Genomic DNA, 22,568 nt, shown 5'->3' with positions numbered 1-22,568 from the left:
AGAACATTGAGTCGAAGAGCCGCACTGCTGACGACGGAGGCTAAACATGCGCAGGTCAGTTTACTGGGTCACTCACGTGAGGCTTGAAAGTCACTTAGTGTGGACACTCAAATATCAAATCAGTAACCGATAGTTGGAGTTGTAGCCTACAATTTCATAGCTGAGTTTCTACTTGGACATATAGCAATGAAAACTTCGGATATAATTCCATCACTGAGCGGTCTTCGCGAGAGGGCTCGTTCGCTTTCACGCGATCCGCTGGATGATGAGATTGGGGAGTTCCAATTAGCAACTGCTGAAGGCAACCGCACTGGTATTAAGCTGACACAAGAGGAGCTAGTCAAGGAACTGGAAGACTGCTTCTTGACACCGTCGTTGACGCCATTTCCGGACTTTTGGCTCAATCTTCTTCAGGAGTAAGTTGTCCTCTTCTGTTGACTTGATTCCGTTGTATCCAGGCAGTTCTAAGTACCTTACGAAATAGGTCACCTTCATTTCCACATCAGTCACTATATACAGATTTATACGGCATACCGAATAGTATAACACGCTCAACAACCCGGTTTGTACGATCCGGCATAGATGGCGCGATCATTGGATATGACGATCACACAAGTGCGACGCCGTTGTCCGCCGACAACTCGAAAAACTCGAGCTCTTTTGCACGACAACCCGCTCCGAAGTCAGACTTTGTTCGTGGTAGAGCAGGCTTTGTACCGTTTGCTCCAGGTGGTTTGGACGGAATTGCTACTGCATCATCCTCACTGGGAGGCATTGGAATGGCAGGGATCGCTAAGAGAGACGAGAATGGATTGCTGAGTATTGCTCCTGGGTTGCCTAGAGGCGTGAATATTGCGAAGGACAGATCACAGAAGGATTATGTCGAGGAATTGGAGGAGTCTTACGAAAACGAAATTTCGAAGGTTGAAGATGTTCAGCCTGTGCGCACTGTCACGCATCAGACAACAGGAACCGTGGTGGTCAAGGAGCAGCTCGATTCGGATCTGATTGATGACCTCTTACCGACGGAGAGCATTAAGTCTTTGTTTGAAAAACCATTCGCGAAGTCCGGCGATGGTAGGCTACGTGGAAAGGAATGGGCACACGTGGTGGATATTAACACCGACATTATCAACTTCCATGAACTTGTACCTAAGATGGCAAAGGAATGGCACTTCGAACTTGACACTTTCCAGAAGGAAGCCGTATATCACTTGGAACAGGGAGATAGTGTGTTTGTTGCGGCACACACTTCCGCCGGGAAAACAGTGGTTGCTGAGTATGCAATTGCCATGGCCAATCGAAATATGACTAAGTAATACATCCGCGTCATAGCAGAATTCAATGTGCTAACCTGACAAAGGGCTATCTATACTTCGCCAATCAAAGCTCTGAGTAATCAGAAATTCCGCGATTTCCGTCAGATTTTTGATGACGTCGGTATTCTGACAGGTGATGTCCAAATTAATCCTAACGCGAGCTGCGTTATCATGACGACTGAAATTTTGCGAAGTATGTTATATAAGGGTGCTGATTTAATCCGAGATGTTGAATTTGTCATTTTCGATGAGGTTCATTACGTCAATGATCTAGAAGTAAGTTGTTGGAATATGTCTGAATGTTACCATACTGACTTCCAAATCAGCGCGGGGTTGTGTGGGAAGAAGTTATTATTATGCTGCCGGACCACGTCAAGTTGATTCTGTTGTCCGCTACGGTTCCAAATACGTATGAATTCGCCAGCTGGGTTGGTAGGACAAAAAAGAAAGATATTTACGTTATTTCTACGGCTAAACGACCTGTTCCTCTGGAGCATTTCTTGTGGGCAAACAATCAGATGTTTAAGATAGTGGACGCAAAGAAGAAGTTTCTAACTCAAGGATGGTCTGATGCCGAACGTGCGGTTAATCCAGTGAAGGAATTCACGCCGAATTCGCAGCCGCAACGTGGCGGTCGCGGTGGTCCAGCAGGTGGCCGTGGTCGTGGACAACAAATGGCTAGAGGTAGTGCTCGTGGCGGCTATGCCGGCGGTCGCGGTGGAGGCCGCGGTGGCAGCTACTTGAACAACAAAGGCGGTTTCCGGACAAACAACTCGTTTGACCGTAATATTTGGATTAGAATTGTTCAAACACTAAACAAAGCAAACCTGCAGCCAGTTGTCATCTTCGTATTCTCCAAGAAGCGGTGCGAGGAGTATGCTAATTCACTGCAGGGACTTGATTATTGTACAGCCAGTGAAAAGTCGCAGATTCATATTTTTATTGAGAGTGCTGTTAGTAGGCTGAAGAAGGATGACCAAGTACTGCCGCAGATTTTGCGCATGAGAGAGCTTCTTGCTCGTGGTATTGCAGTCCATCACGGCGGACTCCTTCCTATAGTAAAAGAGGTGAGCCTGAACGCTTTTGTATTTCGTCAGCAAGTTAACTTGGACGAGGTTGTGGAAATCCTTTTCGCAAAGTCATTGGTTAAGGTACTCTTTGCAACAGAAACATTTGCTATGGTAGGCGTTCGTCATTTATGCGCAATTGGTACGATGCTTACCTAGACCAGGGGCTTAATTTGCCAACTCGGACTGTAGTTTTCGCCGGAATACGTAAACACGATGGTCGGAGTTTCAGAGATTTGCTTGCTGGCGAATATACCCAGATGGCTGGCCGGGCGGGGCGGCGTGGCCTGGATACGACTGGTACAGTTATTATCGCGTTTGCAGGCGATCAACCACCGGAAGTAAGAAGCCTCTGTAGTCCATTTTTGTCTTTGTCTAATACAGTTTAGGTTTCTATACTTAATAGAATGATTCTCGGCCCACCGACAAAGCTTCAGAGTCAATTCCGTCTGACCTACAACATGATTCTTAACCTGCTACGAGTCGAAGCCTTGAAGGTTGAGGAGATGATCAAGCGCTCATTCAGTGAAAACGCCACACAGAGCTTGATTCCAGAACATGAGAAAACCGTCAAAGCATCCGAGGCCAGTCTGCGAAATTTCAAGCGAGAGAATTGCAGCATTTGTGACGCTGACTTGGAGACTTGTCATAATGCGCTCATCGAGGCGAACGAGTTGATGAATACCATGACAGAACACGCCTGTGAGACGTCGTTTGGTATAAGAATGCTGACTGCAAAGCGTCTAGCTGTTGTCCAAACGGAAGAGTCGTCAAGAACTGTCGGCGTGATAGTGGGTGCCAACGTGCAGCGTCGCACATTCCACTGTTATGGAATCTTTCCGTCTGGAGGAATTGCGCAGCAGAAGCGCAAGGAAGCAAGTAAGGAACACTGTATCCAGCTAACGTATTGCGGGACTGACAGTTATAAGGTGACATGATCCCATTCTTACCGGAAGTCAGAAGCGTCTTGGGAGATTTGAAACTTGACGGTGTACTGGTTGAGCGGAATATTCCATTCGCTGCGGTTGAATTCTTCTGCAAGTCTTCAGTTGACGTATGTTCTATCTTCAATTGAAGTGTCAATGCTAATCTTAACAGATTGATCTTTACGGACTTCAACGCAAAGAGCGTCGTGATATTATGGCTCTTCGGAACTTTTTATTGAACTGCCAGGATTGGATTTGGGAGGAAGTAGAATGGAATAAGATGAAGAACTATCAATTCGTTGAGCTCATGAAAAGGCGAAATGAATTGAGAGTGACGATTGTTAAGTGCCAGAGTCTTAGGTGTCCCCAGTTTATCAGACACGTATGTATCTCTGCTGCTGATATTTCTGAATATGTGTCGGTTACTAACGAGCCAGTTCACACAAATTCATGAAGAATCATTATTGAAAAAGAACATCGCGGAACTGAAGCAGGTGATATCTGATCAAAATCTTGAGCTATTGCCGGACTATGAACAGCGCATCGAAGTCTTGAAAGACCTAGGCTTTATTGATGAAAATCTCAATGTTGAGCTTAAAGGGCGTGTCGCTTGCGAGGTACGGTCTACAGATTTCTTTGGTCAGTAGAATTGACGTTAACAAGTTGGTCGTAGATCAATTCTGGACATGAGCTCATCATGACAGAACTGATTTTGGAGAACTTCCTAGCAGACTATGAACCTGAGGAGATTGTCGCACTTCTGTCTTGTTTCATATTTCAAGAGAAGACACAGATCGAAATAGGAATGGTCACTCCACGGTTAGATGAGGTATACTGAGGTCCAGTAATTCTGCTAGAAGTATGGAGCAATCTAACAGCTTTGTTCAGGGCAGGAGTAAGATTCTCCAGATTGCTACTCGTGTTAACGAAGTACAAAGTCAGCACCAAATATACATACCCGAGGAAATCGCGTTTAATCCTGAAACTGTACAGCAAAGGTTCGGCCTAATGGAAGTTGTCTACGAATGGGCGCGAGGCATGCCGTTCAATCGTATTACGGACCTCACTGACGTACTGGAAGGTACGATTGTTCGGGTAATCACTCGACTAGACGAGGTTTGTCGGGAGGTCAAGAGCGCCGCAAGAATTATTGGGGATCCAACGTTGCATGCAAAGATGGAATTGTCACAGGAGAAGATTAAACGGGATATTGTTTTCTGTACCAGTTTGTATCTGTAGATAACTGTAGCCTTTGTTCCAAAGCGCAACGATTCTTGTATATAAGTCTTGTAGTACATAGATTGCTTTTCGCAAATCATTCATCAGTGCTTGCAAATCGAAACTGTGGAGACCAGGCTCATGATTGCGTAGAAAAGATTTGACAGCTTGTGACCGAGAAAGACCTTTACAATGTCTTGCGAATGTCTTGCCCCTCCCAACGAAAAAAGAACCATCTCCCGGCGCGTCGTATATACCACTTAAAGTACTGCCGCCGCCAGTTCAATGTCTGCTTCTGTTTGAGAGACTTGTCACACATTACGACCATCGGACAGATATATATCACGCAAAATGACATCGTCTTTTTCTGATTCCTTGCGTCAAGTTGTTTTTTCATGGCTGAGAGCGGTTTAGTGTGAATCAGATTGCTAAAGAACTAGGATGCTGCACCAAGACTTAAGCACAGCTTTAAATCGTGGCAATCGCATCAATCCTCTTCAGAGGGGCCTTTAAAAGACCACCGAAGATAAACGATGCAATGCTGGCTGTAAAAGTCCACTTACAATCGTGGCATGTACAAGCTGACTAGGGGAAAACTTGGAGGAGCATTCATTACGGCACCCCTCGGCCGAGGAAATGAGATCGTTCATATACGCGCGTCATTGTTAGTGCTTCTAATTAAGCAGAACATTAAAGACAAATAGTTGGACGAAGAATATCATTGGGCTTCTCACATTACTCGTCATAGATCCGCAAGAACGCGGCTGAACTTGTTCCGCGGCCACAACATTGTAGAATAAATACAGTTTTGGCCAGTTGCAGACTCTCCATCCGCAGACTATCTGCCTCTATCTCTCGAACCAATTCGCTGAAGTTGAGGTGTAATGTCTCGTAAATAGAGCATAGTTCTTGAAGACAACTTCAACGAGCAGCAGTTGATAGTTCAACAATTATTTAATTTCCTCAGCCTGCGAAATCTCTTCTGCCCCAGTAGGAGGAGGCCCTATAGAAAAAAATTCTGACCCGACTCGTATGGATTTGCGCAGTCCCTTTAGCCGGAATATGTGTACCTACTCATACGAAATCTGCGAGCTGGGGAGCGGCTCTTGCGGAGCGAGTCGGTGAACAATGGAAGTGGGAATGTCCACAAAATTTTTTTCAAGAAGTTGTGAAAGCCTGCGTTGGCTGTCGAGCACCGTGGATTGCCAGTCGGCAGCCGGTATTGATTTAGAGCTAGGCTTTGCTTTCTGGCCCTTTCCTTTTATCGGAGCCATGGTAATTGTTAGCGATGTGTGTAATGCAGTTGTGTATATTGATACTCTGAGAAACTAGGTGACTATATACATAAAGCTCCTTGAATTGTGTAACTTTCATACTCAGGTTGCCCTAACCATATCCTTGCCAAGTGTAATACCTACTTTTGTACGATAACATATATAAGTTTGGACGGTTTTCTATGATCGGGATGGACGATTGCGATTTAACCTGCTAGCTGAGGCTTGGTTTGGGAATTTTTTTTTTCGTTGGGAGGGGACAAGATTTCCGCAAGACACTATCTAAGGTTTCAATTTTGCACGGCCGCTCTTATATAATGCACAACGCGCGTAGAATTTCGGTTTCAAGGTTAGGGATTCACTGCTGCTGTACAAACGCTGCGGATGTCTACGCAAGGAATCGCGAATCAACCCCTTAAAATATTTTTGTAGTCCAGCAACTGGTGAATTCCAGCGACTAAATTTGCATTGCTTGCCATCTAAGACGACGTACCTATTGGTCTAGCAATCTGGAAAACTTCTAAGCTGGTTACGTGCTTTCGCAGTTTAGTAATCTTGTTCTAGGAGAGGAGCCAGGTGCATGTTTTCAGCCATATAGAAGAGTTCTTGTAATATGGATGTGAATGCTCTACACCATTGTTTTGCATCCACTCTTGATGCAAATCCTAATATTCGCCGAGAAGCAGAACTGCAACTGAGCGACGTATGTGGCAGCTTTACTTCTCGTCGTATAAGTTTGAAGAGATGTCTTTTGTGGAGCAATGACTGACGAAATCATTAGGCCAGCAGAGCACCCGGATTCATTGGCGCATGTCTGGATATTGTCCAGTCTCAACCTCTGGGAACGGTTCAAATCTCAGGTACGTATATTTGTATTAGTGACTATAATTCTAATATTGCTATACAGCTGTCGTTTACTTGAAAAACAAAGTGGTCAAAAACTGGGAGTATGATGATTTCAATAAGTCGTCAGCCATACCAGAAGCCGAGAAGCCTGGTTTTCGAGAACGACTGATTCCTGCCATCATTAGTGCGCCTACCCAGACACGGCATCATTTGATATCAGTGCTCAACAAGGTCATCGCTTATGATTATCCGGAGAAATGGCCCCAGTTTTTAGATCATACTCTCCAGTTGTTACATTCTCAAGAGGTTCAGCATGTATATGCTGGCCTTGTGTGTTTGAACGAGATTACGAAGACTTATCGATGGCGTAACCATGAGATCAGAATTTCGCTGGATCGCGTTCTAGAGTCGGCGTTTCCGGTCGCGTTGCAGATTGCCAATTCGCTCTTGGCGGAGAATGGTCCGTCCGCAGGTGATATGATGCGCTTGATCATGAAGAGCTACAGATCTGCGATTTGGGTCAGAACATGCAGTTAAGCGTTGTGACGGAGGTTTACAAAGTTAACCTGTGAGTAGATCGAACTATCGCCGCGATTACAAGACCCCTCCGCTCTCTTGCCGTGGGGTACTTTATTGCTCCAAGTAGTTGCGAAGGATATACCGGCGGCTGAACTCCCAGATTATGAACAAGATCGAGAGCTGCACCCTTGGTGGAAGTCCAAGAAGTGGGCCTACCGGAACCTTAACAGACTCTTTTCGAGATATGGTGATCCAGTGTCATTGACAGACAGCATGCAGGATTACAAAGAATTTTCGAAGACTTTTGTTGTCAACTTTGCACCGGAAATTTTGAAGGCATATCTGCACCAAACTCAGCTTTGGGTCCAGAATAATCTATGGCTGAGTCGGCCCGCATTGAATTGCATTCTGGAATATTTTGAACAATGGTACGTAGATACTACTCAAGTCGTAGACGAGCCATGAGCTAATTATATCCAGCGTGAAAACGAAGACGACTTGGGAGATACTGAAGCAGCAGGTTGAGAGTTTAGTTTCTCACGTGGTGTTCCCACTACTTTGTTTGACTGACGAGGATCTCGAACTTTTCGAAAATGAGCCAGTTGAATATATTCACAAGCGCATAGATATATTTGACGAGAGTCCGACAGCGGATATTGCTGCAACAAATTTTTTGGTCACCTTGGCTGATCGTCGACGAAAATCTACATTCAACATTATATTGTCTTTTATCAATGGCGTCGTCGTTTCACAACAACAGCATGTCAATGACGAAAGCTATGCCCGCAAAAAGGAAGGCGCTCTGCGAATGATTGGCTCTCTGTCGCACATCATACTTGGCAAGAAGAGTCCAGTTGCTGGAATGATGGAGACATTCTTTGTTCAGTACATCTTCTCAGATTTTCAGAGCCCGTTCGGATTCTTGCGAGTTCGTGCTTGCGAGCTTATCAACAGATTCTCCGATGCCGAATTCAAAGATGTGAACAATATTAGCTTCATATACTCCAGTATTACGGCGTGCCTCAATGATAAATACTTGCCCGTGCAAGTTGAAGCTGCGTTGGCTTTGCAGCCTCTCGCCAGACACGAGTCAATCCGAAACGCTTTGTCCGAAAACATTAAGGCTACAATGGAGAAGCTCATGCAGCTTACTAAACAGATTGATATGGACTCTCTTCTTGGAGTCATGGAAGATTTCGTTGATATGTTTTCTGCACAGCTGGCGCCATTTGCTGTCGAACTAGCAGAGCAGCTACGAGATCAATTTTTGCACATGCTTGGCGAGATAATAGAGAAGCAAAACGTCGATCCAGACAATTATGACGATGCTGTTGAATTCAGTGATCTTGATGAGAAGGCCATGGCGGCATTAGGTATAGTGAATACTCTGGGAACACTTCTTCTGAGTTTAGACAATTCTCCGGATATAGTTGCGAGAATAGAGCATGCTATTTTGCCTGTAATTTCAGCTGTGTTAGAAAACGAGCAGAGTGGTAAGTTTGATTGATTACCTGCCTATTCTGGTGTATTTGCTAAACTAGCGTAGATATGTACGGAGAAGTGTTTGAACTCATTGATTCAAGTAGCTTCTGTCTGAAGAGGATTACGCCTAGTCTCTGGAGCTTGTTCGGTCTGTTACACAGAGCCTTCAAAACTTCAGCGATTGATTATTTTGATGGTATGCAATGTTGATTAGCTACTATTAGCAGGGTGTTTGCTGACATTGATAGAACTTCTACCCGCGCTCGAGAACTATATCATTTACGGTGCTGAAGAAATGAAAGCTAATCCTAACTATATCGCGGCGATGATTGACATCGTAAACACAGTCTTCACGAGTGATGAACGTCTTGGCGCTATCGATCGGACAGACGCCTGTAGACTCGTGCAAACCCTGCTACTCAATTTGCGTGGAGCTATGGATAACTGTATCTCATATTTAGTTGGTCTTGCTTTGGGACGATTGCGGGACGAAACGGAGGCATTGAAAAACAAAGCATATTTGGTTAGTTTGATCGAAATTACCGTCAACTGCATGTACTACAATCCTCTGCTTACTTTCAGCGTGCTGGAAGAAAGCTCTCAGACAGCAAACTTTTTCAACATTTGGTTCAGCAATATGCCGAGCTTCTCCAGAGTTCATGATAAGAAACTGTCCATAATGGCAATTCTCGGCATTATTACGTTACCTGACGAGCATATTCCGGAGAGTATTCGCCCTGGATTCCCGCAATTGCTCCACGGTCTTTTGCAGCTTCTACAGACTCTGCCTGAGGCGCTGAAGCGAAGAGAGGAATTGTCTAAAGAATTTGAAGGCGGCGATACAGGATACTATGGCGGTATGGATAGTCTTACTACGGGTGACTGGGATGACGAAGATGAGGACGGTGATCTGGATGATACTCAGGGTAACGAGTATCTTGACTTCCTGAACAAAGAAGCGGCACGAATGGAAACTAAGGCCAAGTACGACTACGATGATGAATATGAAGACGAAGCCCTTGAAGAGGAACCATTGTACGAGTCGCCTCTTGACAAGATTAACGTATATATTGCATTTAAGAATGCCTTTGTTGCTCTTCAGCAGAATACCTCTCGCAGCGACTTCCTCTCGAAGGAGTTGAATGACGGTGAGCGACATGTTGTGGAATCTATTGTGCAGCAAGCACAGCAGGACGAGAGCGTGCAAGCGCAGCAATGATGTATGACTTGTCGGGATTCATTTGTTGATTTATTTTCATACATAGCATTTTAGTGGGTCTTAGATATGGGCCGCAAAGCATTTGTAATTAGTCCTAACGACCGTTAACGAAAGCCATTTAGTCACCACATCACCTTTGAACTCGGATTATGTCGATTGCTAGAAGTAAATTATTAACCTACACCGGGATTTCAAACAATGCTATCCAATCCCTTGTCACTTCTCCATGCTGCTGGTGATCCTGCCCGTCAATTCAACTCTGAGTAGATCCGAAAATTACGCAATAATATACACAGTTCATTACATTCCCCGAAGTTCATTATATACCGTCAAAACTCTGCCAGCTTTCTCGTACTAGTTCCCATTGCTCGTTTGAAGGATCGCCAAGTCCTCCAATTGTTACATTTCCCGTGCTTCCATTAGATGCTGACCCCTTTGTAGCTTTCCGGGTGTGCAAGTCCTTCTTCTCTCTGATGGCGTACTTCTCTAACATTCCTTCTGATGTCCAGATGATTACAATGCAATCATCAGAGGCCCATCCTAGTATTCCTTTTCCGACCCGCAGATCTGAAATCCTGGTCGACACAAAACTCCATTCACCGGAAAAATATCGGGGAAGTAATGGTACTTTAGATAATATATGTCGGCGATTGCTGGATTCAGACAAGGGAGAAGTATCAAATACGTGAAGAGTATCTTTATCTGAAATCAATGCAAGCCTGTTGGATGATGGTGAGAATGATAGAGAATGAATCACTGCCCTGTCGATACCTCGGCGAAATTCGTGAAGCAAAGCTGTGTTTGACGCTGCATGAATGCGAATAATTGTACCGGTCTCAGATGCACTGGCAATTAGCGAGCCGTCGTGGCTTACTGCGACACATTTTATCCGACCCTTGTGTGCGCGAACGATGGATACGAGATTACGTTCTTGACCTTGGGGAGAAAGATCTACAATCTGAATGTGACCCTCTGTTAAGCCCGGAAAGACGAGACGATTGTTTTGTAACGCGCATATTCCCGACGGGTTATCTGCTGTTTCATATACTGAAAGTCTCACGGGTGGTGAAGAGAAGATGTAGACGTAAATTTTACTTCGCAAGCATACGACGATCCTAGTTCGGGAAAGAAGGACTTGGAGAACTGGCGATAAGAACTCGAGCGAGAGGGCCGCCATGTTCTTCAGATCATCCCATATTATAACCTAAAACTCAGCTATTAGATCCCCCAAGCTTTCTACCGCCGAAATCGTCGAACCCACTTTATTTTGAGGATATTTTGGCGTGCGTCCTCCGCCTACGAGTGCCAAATAGTTGGTGCGATGAAGCATTTGAACGATACCGATGCCGCCGTCCGCGAACTCTGAAAGTCTTATGTTAGTATGGAGAATATATAAAACAAAACAATCGCAAGATGGCAGACCTCGCTTGACACGACGTTCCATGGGATCAGTGTTAAAAACCTGGAATCCATGTTCGTGGCCGATGGCAAAGCACTCCTGATCCTGGTTGAAGGACGCGCACAGTAACTTCGCCCTTGACGACGCGTTCGCATTCAAAGGCTTGTGAAGATTCATTGCTAACAGTTCCGGGCATGGAAGTGGCCTTGAACACTGTCAATTGGACAGGAAATCGTAGTTCCTGGTGGCGGGGTGTGTTATCATCTACCCCTAAGTTGTATCGGTGTGTCGACTCTAGTCCGCCGTTCTGCACTTCTGCAGCTGCGGCTGTAACCTGAACATCCGCACAGCGACAGGTCCAACCCTGGCATCGCGTTCTGAAATTATGAACACAACAATTACCGGCAATTCGATTCACAATACGGCTCCACTTACTTTGCCTGAACATCTCCATGGACATTTGGTCGTCGCTCCTGGAATCAGCGTCGATCTCTAAGACCACCACCTCCAGAACGATTTTACTGCTAGGTAAGTCGCCTGTACAACCCGACAAGAATTATGTCTGGCTAATAACCAATGCTAATAGGTGGATCGCCTATTACACAGGAATCATTTATTCAACAAATCGTAGCGTCAGCAAGATCAGGAGTATACAGCATCAAACGTCGGACGTCACAGATAGCTAACGAATTCGCTCTCGGATATGTTTACTTCGATGTCTTTGATCGCGACCAAGAAGGTATATTTATTCTACTATATAAATGGCTCTTGGCTAATTAGGAGCAGATGTTATTCTACGGTTAAATATATATACTTTATCATTAATATATGACTCCTATGCAACGCTGATAGTGGACTTATTGCAACGAGACAAATTGACTTTCGAGACTTTACTGGTGACAGTTTTATTAGACTGGGAGGAGCCACGACGGTGGGTTCGAGATCTCGCGCAATACATCAAATTTATGAGAGAGTTGGTGTTTAAGGGCCTGGATCAGGATGTTCGTGCATCTGGCCTGCGGAAATGTGTGGCTACAATTTATTGGTAGTTTGACCTTATCTAATGACTCCGTAGGTTATCAGCGCTATCGACAGCTATCCAGTATATCATTTACAGAAGTTTTGAATTTGCCAAGTCGGTCGGCCGAGATGGACATCCCGCTTGGAAAAGGAGAGTATGATGCGCCTTTGGGTGTGGAGCTGTTAGTCGCTGTCATGAATTCGGAGCGAGTAGATGTCTTAGAGCGGCAGTTTGGTAGGAAAGATGACGAGTTCGACTTTATACAGCAATTTTTACGCACAGTGCTACTCAAACGTAAGTGAAGCCTCAACTTTGAATACGAAGTGTACCTAATGCATACAAGATGGCGCAGCCTTAGTATACCTATCCTCTGAGTCGAAGTCGCTATTCCCTTTGCTTTACTATCTCCTTTCGCCATCACTACTTTCAGAACACTCCAGAAATATATTGATCGAAGCATCCAAGAATATACAACCAAACGTCGTGGACCGGGACTCCCTACTGATTCCTTCAGGATGGGACTCATGGTCCAAAATACTACTTATCAAGGAAGGATTTGATGTTGATGGTGTCTCATCAGGATGGTCAACTGATGTACTAAGCAATGAAGGTGATATGGAAGGTATAATCGAAGTTTATGAGGATGTCGTACATGCATTCGGTGGTCCACCGGGCAGTGCAAACGGGAACGAAATGTCGCAGGAAGAGCTCGAGATTCGTAGCACGACCGTCCAAGAGTTCTTGAAAGGCCAATTGGCCGACCTTAATAGCATAGAAGTAAGCTAAGAGTACATAGTAATAGAAGTTGTGCATTCCTCGCATATTTCCCTTGTGATCTGAGTAAACTTAAGCAAATAACCCTAACCTCCCACCATCGTCAGCGTCGGTCTGAAGAGCGCTCATGCTGAGAAGTACACGATGTAGCAGTTTATCATCTTGCTTTTCCGCATTTTTTTTCTCCCTCGCTCGAATCAGCTCAGCGGCTCAGGATCACCGTGTCTTCGTACCACGCTTGCATCCATCTTTTTATAGTTTCCTGACCGATTCGAATTAGTTCACAATGGGTATGCTTGCTTTCTATTTGAATTTTTGTGTACTAGGGCGCCAATCACGGAAGTTTGACCGTCAAAGTCCGATGATGACCGAAGTAGCTAACTCTGGCATTTTTTCCGTATAGTTAACTTCACAATTGACGTATGTAGCATTTTGCGGAAATTCTTACCTAATCTCTCAGGAACAAGATTGGCCTAAGTTTTGGTCTTGGGAATGATAGTGGAATATCAAATCTAATTAAGGCTTTAGCAAATACGTGGTCTGATGGACAAGGTCACCAATGTCCGGAATATGTCCGTCATTGCCCATGGTATGTATACAGCTAGAAACTGCAGTTCCGTTGGGTTCCAAGTATATATGTTAATGTATGAGGGTAGTCGACCACGGCAAGTCCACCCTTACTGACTCGCTTGTCCAACGTGCGGGTATTATTTCCGCGGCTAAGGTTAGTATTTAGCGAAGGAGGTCAAAGATATCTTCGAAATGTGCGGACTCTAACTGAAGTCGTGTAGGCTGGTGAGGCTCGATTCACTGATACCCGTCAGGATGAGCAAGACCGTGGTATCACAATTAAGTCCACTGCCATCTCGCTTTTCGCCGAGATGAGTGATGATGATGTCAAGGACATCAAGCAGAAGACAAACGGCAACGAGTTCTTGGTGAACTTGATTGACTCACCCGGTCACGTTGATTTCTCCTCCGAGGTTACTGCTGCTCTTCGCGTCACCGACGGTGCTCTCGTTGTAGTGGATTGTGTCGAGGGAGTCTGTGTTCAAACAGAAACTGTCCTGCGTCAGGCTCTTGGTGAGCGTATCAAGCCGGTCTGTATCATCAACAAGGTTGATCGTGCCTTACTTGAGCTTCAGGTCACAAAGGAGGATTTGTATCAGTCTTTCTCCCGTACTGTCGAATCGGTCAACGTCATCATCGCTACCTACTTCGATAAGGCTCTCGGTGATGTCCAAGTCTACCCTGACAAGGGCACCATTGCTTTCGGTTCCGGACTTCACGGATGGGCTTTCACCGTGCGTCAGTTCGCGGTCAAGTACTCCAAGAAGTTTGGTGTTGACAGAGACAAGATGATGGAGAGATTGTGGGGTGACAATTACTTCAATCCTGCTACTAAGAAGTGGACCAAGAATGGCACCGATGCTAAAGGGAAGCCTTTGGAGCGTGCATTCAACATGTTCATTCTCGACCCCATTTTCAGAATCTTCGATGCTGTCATGAATTACAAAAAGGATCAGATCCCCGTTCTCTTGGAGAAGCTCGAAATCTCTTTGAAGGGCGACGAGAAGGAACTTGAGGGCAAAGCGCTTCTCAAGGTTGTCATGCGCAAGTTTTTACCTGCTGCTGATGCTCTCTTAGAGATGATGGTCCTTCACCTTCCTTCCCCAGTCACTGCTCAGGCCTACCGTGCAGAGTCGCTCTATGAAGGTCCTGCCGACGACGAGTGTGCTATCGCTATCCGCGACTGCGATCCTAATGGACCACTTATGCTTTATGTCTCCAAGATGGTTCCAACCTCCGACAAGGGTCGTTTCTATGCTTTCGGTCGTGTCTTCTCTGGTACTGTCAAGTCTGGCATGAAGGTCAGAATCCAGGGTCCTAACTACCAGCCCGGTAAGAAGGACGATCTTTTCATCAAAGCTATTCAGCGAACTGTACTTATGATGGGACGTTTCATCGAGCCCATTGATGATGTTCCTGCCGGTAACATTGTTGGTTTGGTCGGTGTTGATCAGTTCTTACTCAAGTCTGGTACTTTGACTACCTCTGAGACTGCCCACAACCTTAAGGTCATGAAGTTCTCCGTCTCTCCTGTTGTCGAGGTTGCCGTTGAAGTCAAGAATGCCAACGACCTTCCCAAGCTTGTTGAGGGTCTGAAGCGTTTGTCTAAATCTGACCCTTGCGTCTTAACTAAAATGTCAGAGTCGGGCGAGCACATTGTTGCAGGTACTGGTGAGCTCCATTTGGAGATTTGCTTGAAAGACTTGGAAGAGGACCACGCTGGTATTCCCCTTAAGATTTCCCCTCCAGTCGTGTCTTACCGTGAGACTGTTAGTGCCGAGTCCAGCATGACTGCTCTTTCCAAATCTCCTAACAAGCACAATCGTATTTTCGTCAAGGCTGCTCCTCTTGATGAGGAAGTCAATATGGCAATCGAGTCTGGAAAGGTTTCCCCAAGAGACGATTTCAAAGCCCGTGCTAGAATTTTGGCTGATGAGTTCGGCTGGGATGTTACTGACGGACGAAAGATTTGGTGTTTCGGTCCCGACGGTACTGGTGCCAATCTTGTCGTTGATCAGACCAAGGCTGTTCAGTACCTTAATGAAATTAAGGACAGTTGTGTTGCTGCATTCCAGTGGGCTACCAAGGAAGGTCCCATCTTCGGCGAGAACATGCGCGGTGTCCGCATCAACATTCTTGATGTTGTTTTGCACGCTGACGCTATTCACAGAGGTGGTGGTCAGATTATCCCTACCATGCGACGAGTCGTTTACGCGGCTGCTCTGCTCGCCGAGCCACGTATCCAGGAACCTGTCTTCTTGGTTGAGATTCAGTGCCCTGAGTCCGCTATCGGTGGTATCTATAGTGTCTTGAACAAGAAGCGCGGTCAGGTACTGTCTGAGGAGCAGCGACCAGGTACTCCTCTCTTCACCGTCAAGGCCTATTTGCCGGTGAATGAGTCTTTCGGTTTCACTGGTGAGCTCCGACAGGCTACTGGTGGACAGGCGTTCCCTCAGATGGTTTTCGACCACTGGGCTACTATGACCGGCTCTCCACTTGACACGTCGAGCAAGCCTGGCCAGATCGTTGTCGAGGCCCGAAAGAGACACGGTTTGAAGGAGAATGTTCCAGGGTACGAGGAGTACTACGATAAGCTCTAAATGGTATTTTCGTGTTCCAGTATTGTTGTAGTTTATTTCATTGTAACCTTCGTGCCTTGGGTTGTACAAGTTAAGAATCTTTTATCGCAATGGAATTGTAAAGAGGCAACTAAAATTTTTATTGATTGATTTTTTCCTGTTTATTTTCAATTTTTATAATACATAATATTTATGTTATTTAAATTTTTATCCGTAGAATGCAGTACTTCGTGAAGACTAACCACAGTATTGCATTTTACTGATGGTGTCACTGCAGAACGATTAATGTAGTCATACCTATGGTAATTTAACTTCATTCCACTCAAGGCACTTTACAGAGCTAGCATTGTAATCTACTGGTACAACATACACACACCCAATAGCCTACTTATTCACCCAAGCCCAACCCCAATTCTGTATTAGCAATGTTCATCTGGCATTACCGCCACTGCTAGCATTAGTTTCGTTATTATATGTACATGAGCAGGGGACTAATCCTCTAGCACGAGCCGCCCTCTTTTCGTTTTCCTTTTCCCAATACTCTTGTCTGTACACCTCCCAGCCTTCTCGAAACTCGGCACTAAAGGCCTTTGGCAACATCACTAGTTTGACGACATCACCGCCTGATGGTTTGTGGTGATAGTAATAGTAATGATAATATGGCAGTCTCGCGGCCGAAGCCTTTGACGCTAGCGTCGGTTTATTGCTGGACGAATTAGACGAGGATCGTCTGCGATGTGAAGCTTGTTGACTGTGATGTGCCTGTGCACTATGTGTCATTGAAGATGATGAATCCGTGTGATGAGATGGCGGCGGCGGTTGCGGCCGATACCAAACTCTGTAGAATGCGATTTTGAGTGCGCGTGTGGTTGCTCCGAAGAGCGCTTTCGATGTACTCGAATGCGTGGAAACGAGCTTAAGATTGAATTGTCGTAAGCCCTTGTTTGTGTTCGAGAGGAACTTGCGAGGATAGACCATCGTCTTGGAGTATAGACCAGATAGATAGAAGAGGCTGAGCGTGACGACGCCAATCATGAGACAAAGCTTATGGAAAAGATGTACATATGCGTAGACAGAGTACCAAATGAACACTCCGTAGTAGAAATACACCGTCCAAAGCACTAGCAATCCACAGAATAGCGTATATTTATACCGGCGGAGTCGGAGCGTCATGTATTGTGACCGCAACGACTCTTCGAGGATCAGCATGTTGCGGTAGATCTGAGTGGGCGAAGATGGGATCGCATCCATTGGATCGGACACCTTAAGGGCTTTCATGGTCAGTCTCGCGTACCGCAGTCTTACCAGACTAGGTAAATGTAACTAAAATGTGCATATGTGCGCGCGAATGTGACTATATGACTGCGCTAATAAGAGCTACTTGGATAAACGGTATAGCATCAGATTGCGCATTGCAGGTCTCATCTCCAGGTTTTCAATTTGCGATGCGACGCCACGCCTGCGAAGGCGTGCTAGCACTTACGTACTGTAGGTCTCACCATTACGCAGCAACCAAGCCCCACGTGCTGACTACCACAAAATCAAAAAGATACAAATCAATTGTTCATTAGATATCTTTCCATCACTGATGGACGCAACTCTACTCTTCAGAACCAAAAATAACTGGCCAATATCTCACTAAAATCTGATTGACTAATTTGTTCGAGTACATGATGTCTGATCGAGAGGCACTCAGTTCAGACGATCTCTCGTTGCCAAAGGGTGAGCAAATATTCGCGTTCAGCTCCATACACTATTCTAATGCATGCTTTGATTAGCTACGGTGCAGAAAATTGTGTCAGAAATTATCCCACCCGATCTTGTTTTCTCACGAGAAACACGTGACGCGTTGATTGAATGCTGTGTTGAGTTTATAGGCTTGATTTCCACGCAGTCAAATGACATAGCTGAAGGGGAGGCGAAGAAGACTATCGCGTCTGAACATGTGATCAAGGCGTTGCAGGAGCTTGGATTTGCAGATTATATTGAACCGATACGGGAGGTTATTCAAGAGCACAAGGAAACTCAGAAAGTATTTGTTGACACCAGTGTAATAATCAATTAAGGAACTGGCTAACACATCTATAGCAGGGACGCGAGCGAAAAGTTGGAAAGTTCGAAGCCTCAGGCATGACCGAAGAAGAACTGCTCCGAAAACAGGAAGAATTATTTGGCCTTGCTCGATCAAAATTGAACCAAGAGGGAGGGGCGAGTGCTTAATCGAAAAGTATCTGCAGGGAGCAATTTATGCATTTTTTGGGGTTGTATATCTATAAATCTGATTAATTGGCTTAAAAATGTTATAGATATTTGGCGTACTGGACGTGTACTGGGATTGATATTCGTTTTCTGTTTGAATCATTGTATACATTAGCACGTGTAATTTCACGCGTTATATGATTGCGGCTTCTACGCTCATAAGCGATACATGGCTTGTCTATAGTTCACCAGAGATTTATTCGACACTGTATGTGTATTAAAGTTGACAGGAATAAGTGTGTAAGTAAATGTGTATAGTTTAATGTTATGATTGTCTGCCTGTACGAATTACCTGGCGTAGTCAGACATAAGTTGCATGCAGAGTGTTCTAGCGAACAGAATAGTTATTCATACTGTTCTGTTTCGTACATTACCTAGCTGTCACGCGAGTGCAAATAGATGTGTGAATATTTTTCCAACGATTAATGTAATATACACTGCAGTGCCTCCCACGCAATTAGTTTAGCGTATCCCACCAACATCACCACTTCTCGACCGGATTCAACTTATATGCCTCATACAACGTGCGATTAAACAACGATATCTCCGTCTCATTTTCTGTGGGATTCACGTTAGTAAATTCCACCCACTATGACAATATTGGAAGACTATACGGAACGTCGGCATACATACCTATACCGCAGCCTTGTAAGGTTTTACTGTGATCTGACAATATCCAATCGTCATTCTCGAGATTTATTATAAGATTTGTAGTCTGTCCATTGTGAGTTTAAATAATTTGCGTAAATGAAGAAAGAAGAGATGAATACTTTTGATCCATGGGCTTTGGTATACAGCTTTAATGTGTCTAAATGCCAGTTAATGTTCCCTCTCATATAAGGTCAATACGAATAAGAACATACTATACTCAACATTACGGAATGAACGAAACGCGCCCTGCGTCATAATACCTACCACATCAGTCAGCCCTATCCTTTCATCGGCACCCGTCTTGACCATCAACTCAGCTCACATTTCTTGGCAAGCTCAAGCAAGTCACCAACCGACGTCCTCGTCAAATCAATATCCTTCAAAATCAAATTCCGCTCAGTGCGGTATTCAAAAGATTTTATGACTCGCAGTGTTATAATTGCGTCCGTCGCTACATCAATTTGCTCGTTAAAACTCGTCCACTTTAAATCATATAATATTGACGGAAGATAAGCGCTAATGCGAATGGGGACATACCCGGTCGCAATGTCGATGTCAATGGATCGAATTCAGCTGGCATTGCTTTCGTTGCCAATTATCACGTCACTCAAGTAGGTTAGAGTCGATATTGCGAGGATGGGGCCGATCTGTCAAGCTTACTTTCAAATTTGTGTGCTCTATCTATCCACACAAATAGAATCATAACTTCCCTCCTTGCATGTAACCCTAATCCTGAAACAATTTTAGAGTATTTAAGGAGACCTAACCCAATGTCAGGTACCCCTGAATAACCAACACTAACACCACGAACTCAAGCAACACGATTGATTTTTGAGAACACAGTACAATAATATCAGGGCTATTGCATAAGAATAAAGTTAAGTTTATTAGTATAATAACTGAACCAGGGAAGTAAGGCAAGCATAAACGCATGCAAGGTTAATGAAATCACAACAATATGGCCAATTACACTATGGTTTATAGTTAAATAAATTAAATTAGGATTTAAACGACGTAGCAGTAAGCGTTATGAGAACAGTGAAAACAAAGACGTGACCTAGCAAATTAACGAAACTAGAAAGCCAACCCAAGGACCCGGAATGCAACCGATAATAATGCTTTGAAAGGCACAAAGTGGAGATAACAATATCGAGATGGAACAACAACAAAATGACAAACAGTTCATCAAGCTCCTGCTGGAACGCTGCATGTGCACAGCGAACAATACCACGCGCCGACGATTGGGACTCGTGGATCTAAGTTGACGCACGCCATATGTAACCAGTACGTACACGCGTCACTAATATCATTAGCACAACTTGCATTCTACGAATTCGATTGACAATGACATACCACTGAACCATCGGCGTGCCAAAAAAATCATTATGGCCGCACACGCATCTTGTAACACCATCATCGGCTTGCCGTTTACATTGCTGTTGCTGCTTCTTTGGCGGCCGCCCGCGTTTCCGCTTCGGAAGCTCTGTTGGTGCTTCTTCAGCCTGCTGCACCCGCGACTGCGGTTGTTGTCGTTGTTGCTGTAGTTGCTCGTGCACGCCCACAAGCCGCTGCATATGGAGGCGCTGCTCTCCTTCAGCTCGTAGCTGCTGCGTCGCAAAATGCTCCTGGTGTCTTACCGGTGGAGACGACCGAGTCTGGCGATCAGGCATTGGCATTGAATTTGCAACATTCATCTGCCAAGCTCGTGGCTTCTCACTTGGCACAACATCACCAATGACGACATGCCGTTTCCAGTTCCTACTATGCTGACGACGGTGATGTTTCCTACTTTGCTTGCTGTTATCCTCGTTCTGTGGGTCTCTAATGGCCATTTGTTCCTTGCACCGCTGTAAAAGCGCCTGTTGGCGACGAATAACCTTCGCCATTGCAACGCGGGCATCACTATGCAGCATAAGATCCTTAGGATCAAAGATCTCAGTCTCTGCCTCTGACACGCCGTCAGCTTCGCGATCATCGGCCACTGATGCGGATGTGGACGGGGACACGGTCGAGATCGATGTCGACGAAGATAATACTCTAGAGCGCGATTCAGGCGTACCAGGGGACTCCTTGCATTCGATAACGGCTTGTCCTGTTTCAGATATTGCAAAGCAGATAATTGAGGGCGGAGTTTGTGGTTGCTTGGCAATAGTTGGACACAAAGACTTGCCATTTTCACCGGTCCGAGTACGAGTCCGCGTGCGAGCCCGCTTACGCTCCTTGCTGTACATTGCACTGCTTGACAAAGCCTCAAAGTTACTCAAAGATCTTTGACCAAGGTACGGCGGATACTGGATTGGGGAACGGAACAGGGTGGTGTACGTGGTGTACTTGTTCACCGCCTGAATTTCGTTCTGGTCCGGGTAGATCATAGAGGGGTCGACGTCGTGGGGGGGCTGGTTAGGGTGATTCACAAAGATTCCGAGACCGTTGCCGCCCGGAGACGTGAGTGGGGACGAGGACGGCCAAGGTCTGTCGGATGTGAGCGATAGGTCGAGCGAGTGTGATCTCGAGGACGACTGCGGTGTGATAAACGCACGAGGAACAGTTTTGCTGCCGGTTGTCCGACGCTGGTTTGACTGGGGCGTGGCGGGAATCTGAGATCGCAAGGGGTCGTGGTGTGCCCTGGACGCTGTCGGCGGTGGAGTTTGTGGACCAGCAGCGCTAGGAAGACGTAGGGCCGAGTCTGCCGGCGGGACGATGGCGATAATGCCGGCCTTGTTCTTTCGCGGACGGCCAACTTTGTGCTTCGGAGTAGGAAGCGAGTGGGACGCTGTGCTGGCGACGGACGTGGTTGTGTAGACATGGTCGTCGAGTGGGCGCTGCATGTAGCGGTCAATTTGGTCAGGAGACGACGAGGGCAGCATAATCTTCTTGACAGGCGATGCCGAAGGGCTAAGAACTTGGAACATTGCTATAGAGTGCCTAAGGAGGTGAAGCGAACATGGGAGAGAAGAGAAGGAAGAATGGAGTTATTGGGAAGAGAAAATGATGAACGAGCTGGCACGAGCTCGAAGCAAGCAAGGGAAGAAGTGAAGAGTCGAGCTGACGCACCGACCAGGGTAAGACTGCCTCAAGAGCAGGGCTCGACTAGTTGGAAGAGAAGCTTCGGAGTAGGATCTCGAGACGGAAGGGACGCTGTCACTGCTCAGTCCACTGCGGCAATGCGGCACTACGCGTGTGGGTCAGTGGCTGTCCGAAGTGTGGTGTAGATAGTGTACTCTGATTGACTAGGCGCGGCTAGAATTGGAGAAGCAAAGGGACGTCGATATCACACTCCCGACAGTGCTGATAGTTATTTACCAGTCCAAAGTTTTGTGTGGTGCAATGGTGTACTTTTGCAGTAACACAATATCAAAGAACAATCGGAGAGTCGTCCATGCCAGGGGTCGGTGTCCGCAGATTTAGCGCCAACTTAATGCCCCCCGCGGAGTGTTCTGATCTC

The 22,568-nt window shown here is 45.7% G+C and overlaps 9 protein-coding genes across 9 annotated transcripts; 5 read left to right on the top strand and 4 right to left on the bottom strand.

Annotated features, from left to right (window-relative positions):
• Positions 1–106: 106 nt before the first annotated feature.
• On the top strand, positions 107–4,667 carry V1508DRAFT_413480 (NUC185 domain-containing protein). Its single transcript, XM_066939792.1, has 12 exons — positions 107–416; positions 485–1,315; positions 1,364–1,595; positions 1,646–2,386; positions 2,435–2,500; positions 2,551–2,727; positions 2,776–3,265; positions 3,316–3,440; positions 3,485–3,694; positions 3,750–3,929; positions 3,986–4,141; positions 4,201–4,667. The coding sequence occupies exons 1-12, from the start codon at positions 187–189 to the stop codon at positions 4,549–4,551; spliced, it is 3,789 nt and encodes a 1,262-aa protein (XP_066797205.1). The 5' UTR covers positions 107–186; the 3' UTR covers positions 4,552–4,667.
• Positions 4,668–6,159: 1,492 nt separating this feature from the next.
• On the top strand, positions 6,160–10,000 carry V1508DRAFT_413471 (armadillo-type protein). Its single transcript, XM_066939791.1, has 7 exons — positions 6,160–6,507; positions 6,586–6,664; positions 6,712–7,169; positions 7,227–7,597; positions 7,650–8,662; positions 8,716–8,847; positions 8,900–10,000. The coding sequence occupies exons 1-7, from the start codon at positions 6,418–6,420 to the stop codon at positions 9,868–9,870; spliced, it is 3,114 nt and encodes a 1,037-aa protein (XP_066797204.1). The 5' UTR covers positions 6,160–6,417; the 3' UTR covers positions 9,871–10,000.
• An 11-nt stretch (positions 10,001–10,011) lies between these two features.
• Positions 10,012–11,552, bottom strand: V1508DRAFT_438166 (WD40-repeat-containing domain protein). Its single transcript, XM_066942165.1, has 3 exons — positions 11,293–11,552; positions 11,132–11,232; positions 10,012–11,074 (listed from the first exon to the last, which is right to left on the bottom strand). Exons 1-3 carry the CDS (start codon positions 11,444–11,446, stop codon positions 10,190–10,192), a joined length of 1,140 nt encoding a protein of 379 aa, XP_066797203.1. The 5' UTR covers positions 11,447–11,552; the 3' UTR covers positions 10,012–10,189.
• On the top strand, positions 11,514–13,095 carry V1508DRAFT_454628 (dynein light intermediate chain-domain-containing protein). Its single transcript, XM_066942588.1, has 5 exons — positions 11,514–11,797; positions 11,856–12,008; positions 12,056–12,295; positions 12,345–12,584; positions 12,634–13,095. The coding sequence occupies exons 1-5, from the start codon at positions 11,722–11,724 to the stop codon at positions 13,074–13,076; spliced, it is 1,152 nt and encodes a 383-aa protein (XP_066797202.1). The 5' UTR covers positions 11,514–11,721; the 3' UTR covers positions 13,077–13,095.
• Positions 13,096–13,259: 164 nt separating this feature from the next.
• V1508DRAFT_413462 (P-loop containing nucleoside triphosphate hydrolase protein) lies at positions 13,260–16,417 on the top strand. The gene is made up of 5 exons (XM_066939790.1): positions 13,260–13,354; positions 13,468–13,484; positions 13,593–13,653; positions 13,721–13,788; positions 13,856–16,417. Exons 1-5 carry the CDS (start codon positions 13,351–13,353, stop codon positions 16,232–16,234), a joined length of 2,529 nt encoding a protein of 842 aa, XP_066797201.1. The 5' UTR covers positions 13,260–13,350; the 3' UTR covers positions 16,235–16,417.
• Positions 16,333–17,643, bottom strand: V1508DRAFT_413460 (Sporulation/nuclear morphology). Its single transcript, XM_066939789.1, has one exon. The coding sequence runs from the start codon at positions 17,489–17,491 to the stop codon at positions 16,643–16,645; it is 849 nt and encodes a 282-aa protein (XP_066797200.1). The 5' UTR covers positions 17,492–17,643; the 3' UTR covers positions 16,333–16,642.
• Positions 17,644–17,761: 118 nt separating this feature from the next.
• V1508DRAFT_454626 (histone-fold-containing protein) lies at positions 17,762–18,889 on the top strand. The gene is made up of 3 exons (XM_066942587.1): positions 17,762–17,935; positions 17,992–18,245; positions 18,302–18,889. The coding sequence occupies exons 1-3, from the start codon at positions 17,884–17,886 to the stop codon at positions 18,431–18,433; spliced, it is 438 nt and encodes a 145-aa protein (XP_066797199.1). The 5' UTR covers positions 17,762–17,883; the 3' UTR covers positions 18,434–18,889.
• On the bottom strand, positions 18,651–19,794 carry V1508DRAFT_413456 (uncharacterized protein). The gene is made up of 6 exons (XM_066939788.1): positions 19,661–19,794; positions 19,446–19,574; positions 19,336–19,383; positions 19,243–19,280; positions 19,106–19,187; positions 18,651–19,030 (listed from the first exon to the last, which is right to left on the bottom strand). Exons 1-6 carry the CDS (start codon positions 19,701–19,703, stop codon positions 18,954–18,956), a joined length of 417 nt encoding a protein of 138 aa, XP_066797198.1. The 5' UTR covers positions 19,704–19,794; the 3' UTR covers positions 18,651–18,953.
• Positions 19,795–20,182: 388 nt separating this feature from the next.
• V1508DRAFT_41491 (uncharacterized protein) lies at positions 20,183–22,317 on the bottom strand. The gene is made up of 2 exons (XM_066939998.1): positions 20,477–22,317; positions 20,183–20,423 (listed from the first exon to the last, which is right to left on the bottom strand). Exons 1-2 carry the CDS (start codon positions 22,033–22,035, stop codon positions 20,309–20,311), a joined length of 1,674 nt encoding a protein of 557 aa, XP_066797197.1. The 5' UTR covers positions 22,036–22,317; the 3' UTR covers positions 20,183–20,308.
• Positions 22,318–22,568: the final 251 nt, after the last annotated feature.

This window comes from Lipomyces doorenjongii, assembly GCF_038497915.1.
Source record: "Lipomyces doorenjongii strain NRRL Y-27504 unplaced genomic scaffold V1508scaffold_12, whole genome shotgun sequence".
NCBI lineage: Eukaryota > Fungi > Ascomycota > Lipomycetes > Lipomycetales > Lipomycetaceae > Lipomyces > Lipomyces doorenjongii.
Note: the sequence above shows the minus strand (reverse complement) of the source record. Positions and strands in the feature narration are given on the sequence as shown.

Bases quoted from the DNA above. Each gene is read 5' to 3' on its own strand.
- V1508DRAFT_413471 (XM_066939791.1), top strand. From the start codon at position 6,418: ATGGATGTGAATGCTCTACACCATTGTTTTGCATCCACTCTTGATGCA. The intron at 6,665-6,711 runs GTACGTATATTT...ATTGCTATACAG, and splicing joins GGGAACGGTTCAAATCTCAG to CTGTCGTTTACTTGAAAAAC. The intron at 8,848-8,899 runs GTATGCAATGTT...TGACATTGATAG, and splicing joins AGCGATTGATTATTTTGATG to AACTTCTACCCGCGCTCGAG.
- V1508DRAFT_413456 (XM_066939788.1), bottom strand. From the start codon at position 19,703: ATGCCAGCTGAATTCGATCCATTGACATCGACATTGCGACCGG. The intron at 19,575-19,660 runs GTATGTCCCCAT...AAATTGATGTAG, and splicing joins GACATCGACATTGCGACCGG to CGACGGACGCAATTATAACA. The intron at 19,031-19,105 runs GTATGTATGCCG...TGAATCCCACAG, and splicing joins CTTACAAGGCTGCGGTATAG to AAAATGAGACGGAGATATCG.
- V1508DRAFT_413480 (XM_066939792.1), top strand. From the start codon at position 187: ATGAAAACTTCGGATATAATTCCATCACTGAGCGGTCTTCGCGAGAGG. The intron at 417-484 runs GTAAGTTGTCCT...CTTACGAAATAG, and splicing joins TGGCTCAATCTTCTTCAGGA to GTCACCTTCATTTCCACATC. The intron at 4,142-4,200 runs GTATACTGAGGT...AGCTTTGTTCAG, and splicing joins TCACTCCACGGTTAGATGAG to GGCAGGAGTAAGATTCTCCA.
- V1508DRAFT_413462 (XM_066939790.1), top strand. The intron at 13,654-13,720 runs GTATGTATACAG...GTATGAGGGTAG, and splicing joins TATGTCCGTCATTGCCCATG to TCGACCACGGCAAGTCCACC. The intron at 13,789-13,855 runs GTTAGTATTTAG...GAAGTCGTGTAG, and splicing joins GTATTATTTCCGCGGCTAAG to GCTGGTGAGGCTCGATTCAC.
- V1508DRAFT_454628 (XM_066942588.1), top strand. From the start codon at position 11,722: ATGGACATTTGGTCGTCGCTCCTGGAATCAGCGTCGATCTCTAAGACC. The intron at 11,798-11,855 runs GTAAGTCGCCTG...CAATGCTAATAG, and splicing joins CAGAACGATTTTACTGCTAG to GTGGATCGCCTATTACACAG. The intron at 12,296-12,344 runs GTGTGGCTACAA...ATGACTCCGTAG, and splicing joins TGCATCTGGCCTGCGGAAAT to GTTATCAGCGCTATCGACAG.
- V1508DRAFT_438166 (XM_066942165.1), bottom strand. From the start codon at position 11,446: ATGAATCTTCACAAGCCTTTGAATGCGAACGCGTCGTCAAGGGCGAAG. The intron at 11,233-11,292 runs GTCTGCCATCTT...TAAGACTTTCAG, and splicing joins GGAACGTCGTGTCAAGCGAG to AGTTCGCGGACGGCGGCATC. The intron at 11,075-11,131 runs GTGGGTTCGACG...GCTGAGTTTTAG, and splicing joins CAAAATATCCTCAAAATAAA to GTTATAATATGGGATGATCT.
- V1508DRAFT_41491 (XM_066939998.1), bottom strand. From the start codon at position 22,035: ATGTTCCAAGTTCTTAGCCCTTCGGCATCGCCTGTCAAGAAGATTATG. The intron at 20,424-20,476 runs GTATGTCATTGT...TAATGATATTAG, and splicing joins GGCACGCCGATGGTTCAGTG to TGACGCGTGTACGTACTGGT.
- V1508DRAFT_413460 (XM_066939789.1), bottom strand. From the start codon at position 17,491: ATGAAAGCCCTTAAGGTGTCCGATCCAATGGATGCGATCCCATCTTCG.
- V1508DRAFT_454626 (XM_066942587.1), top strand. From the start codon at position 17,884: ATGATGTCTGATCGAGAGGCACTCAGTTCAGACGATCTCTCGTTGCCA. The intron at 17,936-17,991 runs GTGAGCAAATAT...TGCTTTGATTAG, and splicing joins CGATCTCTCGTTGCCAAAGG to CTACGGTGCAGAAAATTGTG. The intron at 18,246-18,301 runs GTATTTGTTGAC...ACACATCTATAG, and splicing joins AGCACAAGGAAACTCAGAAA to CAGGGACGCGAGCGAAAAGT.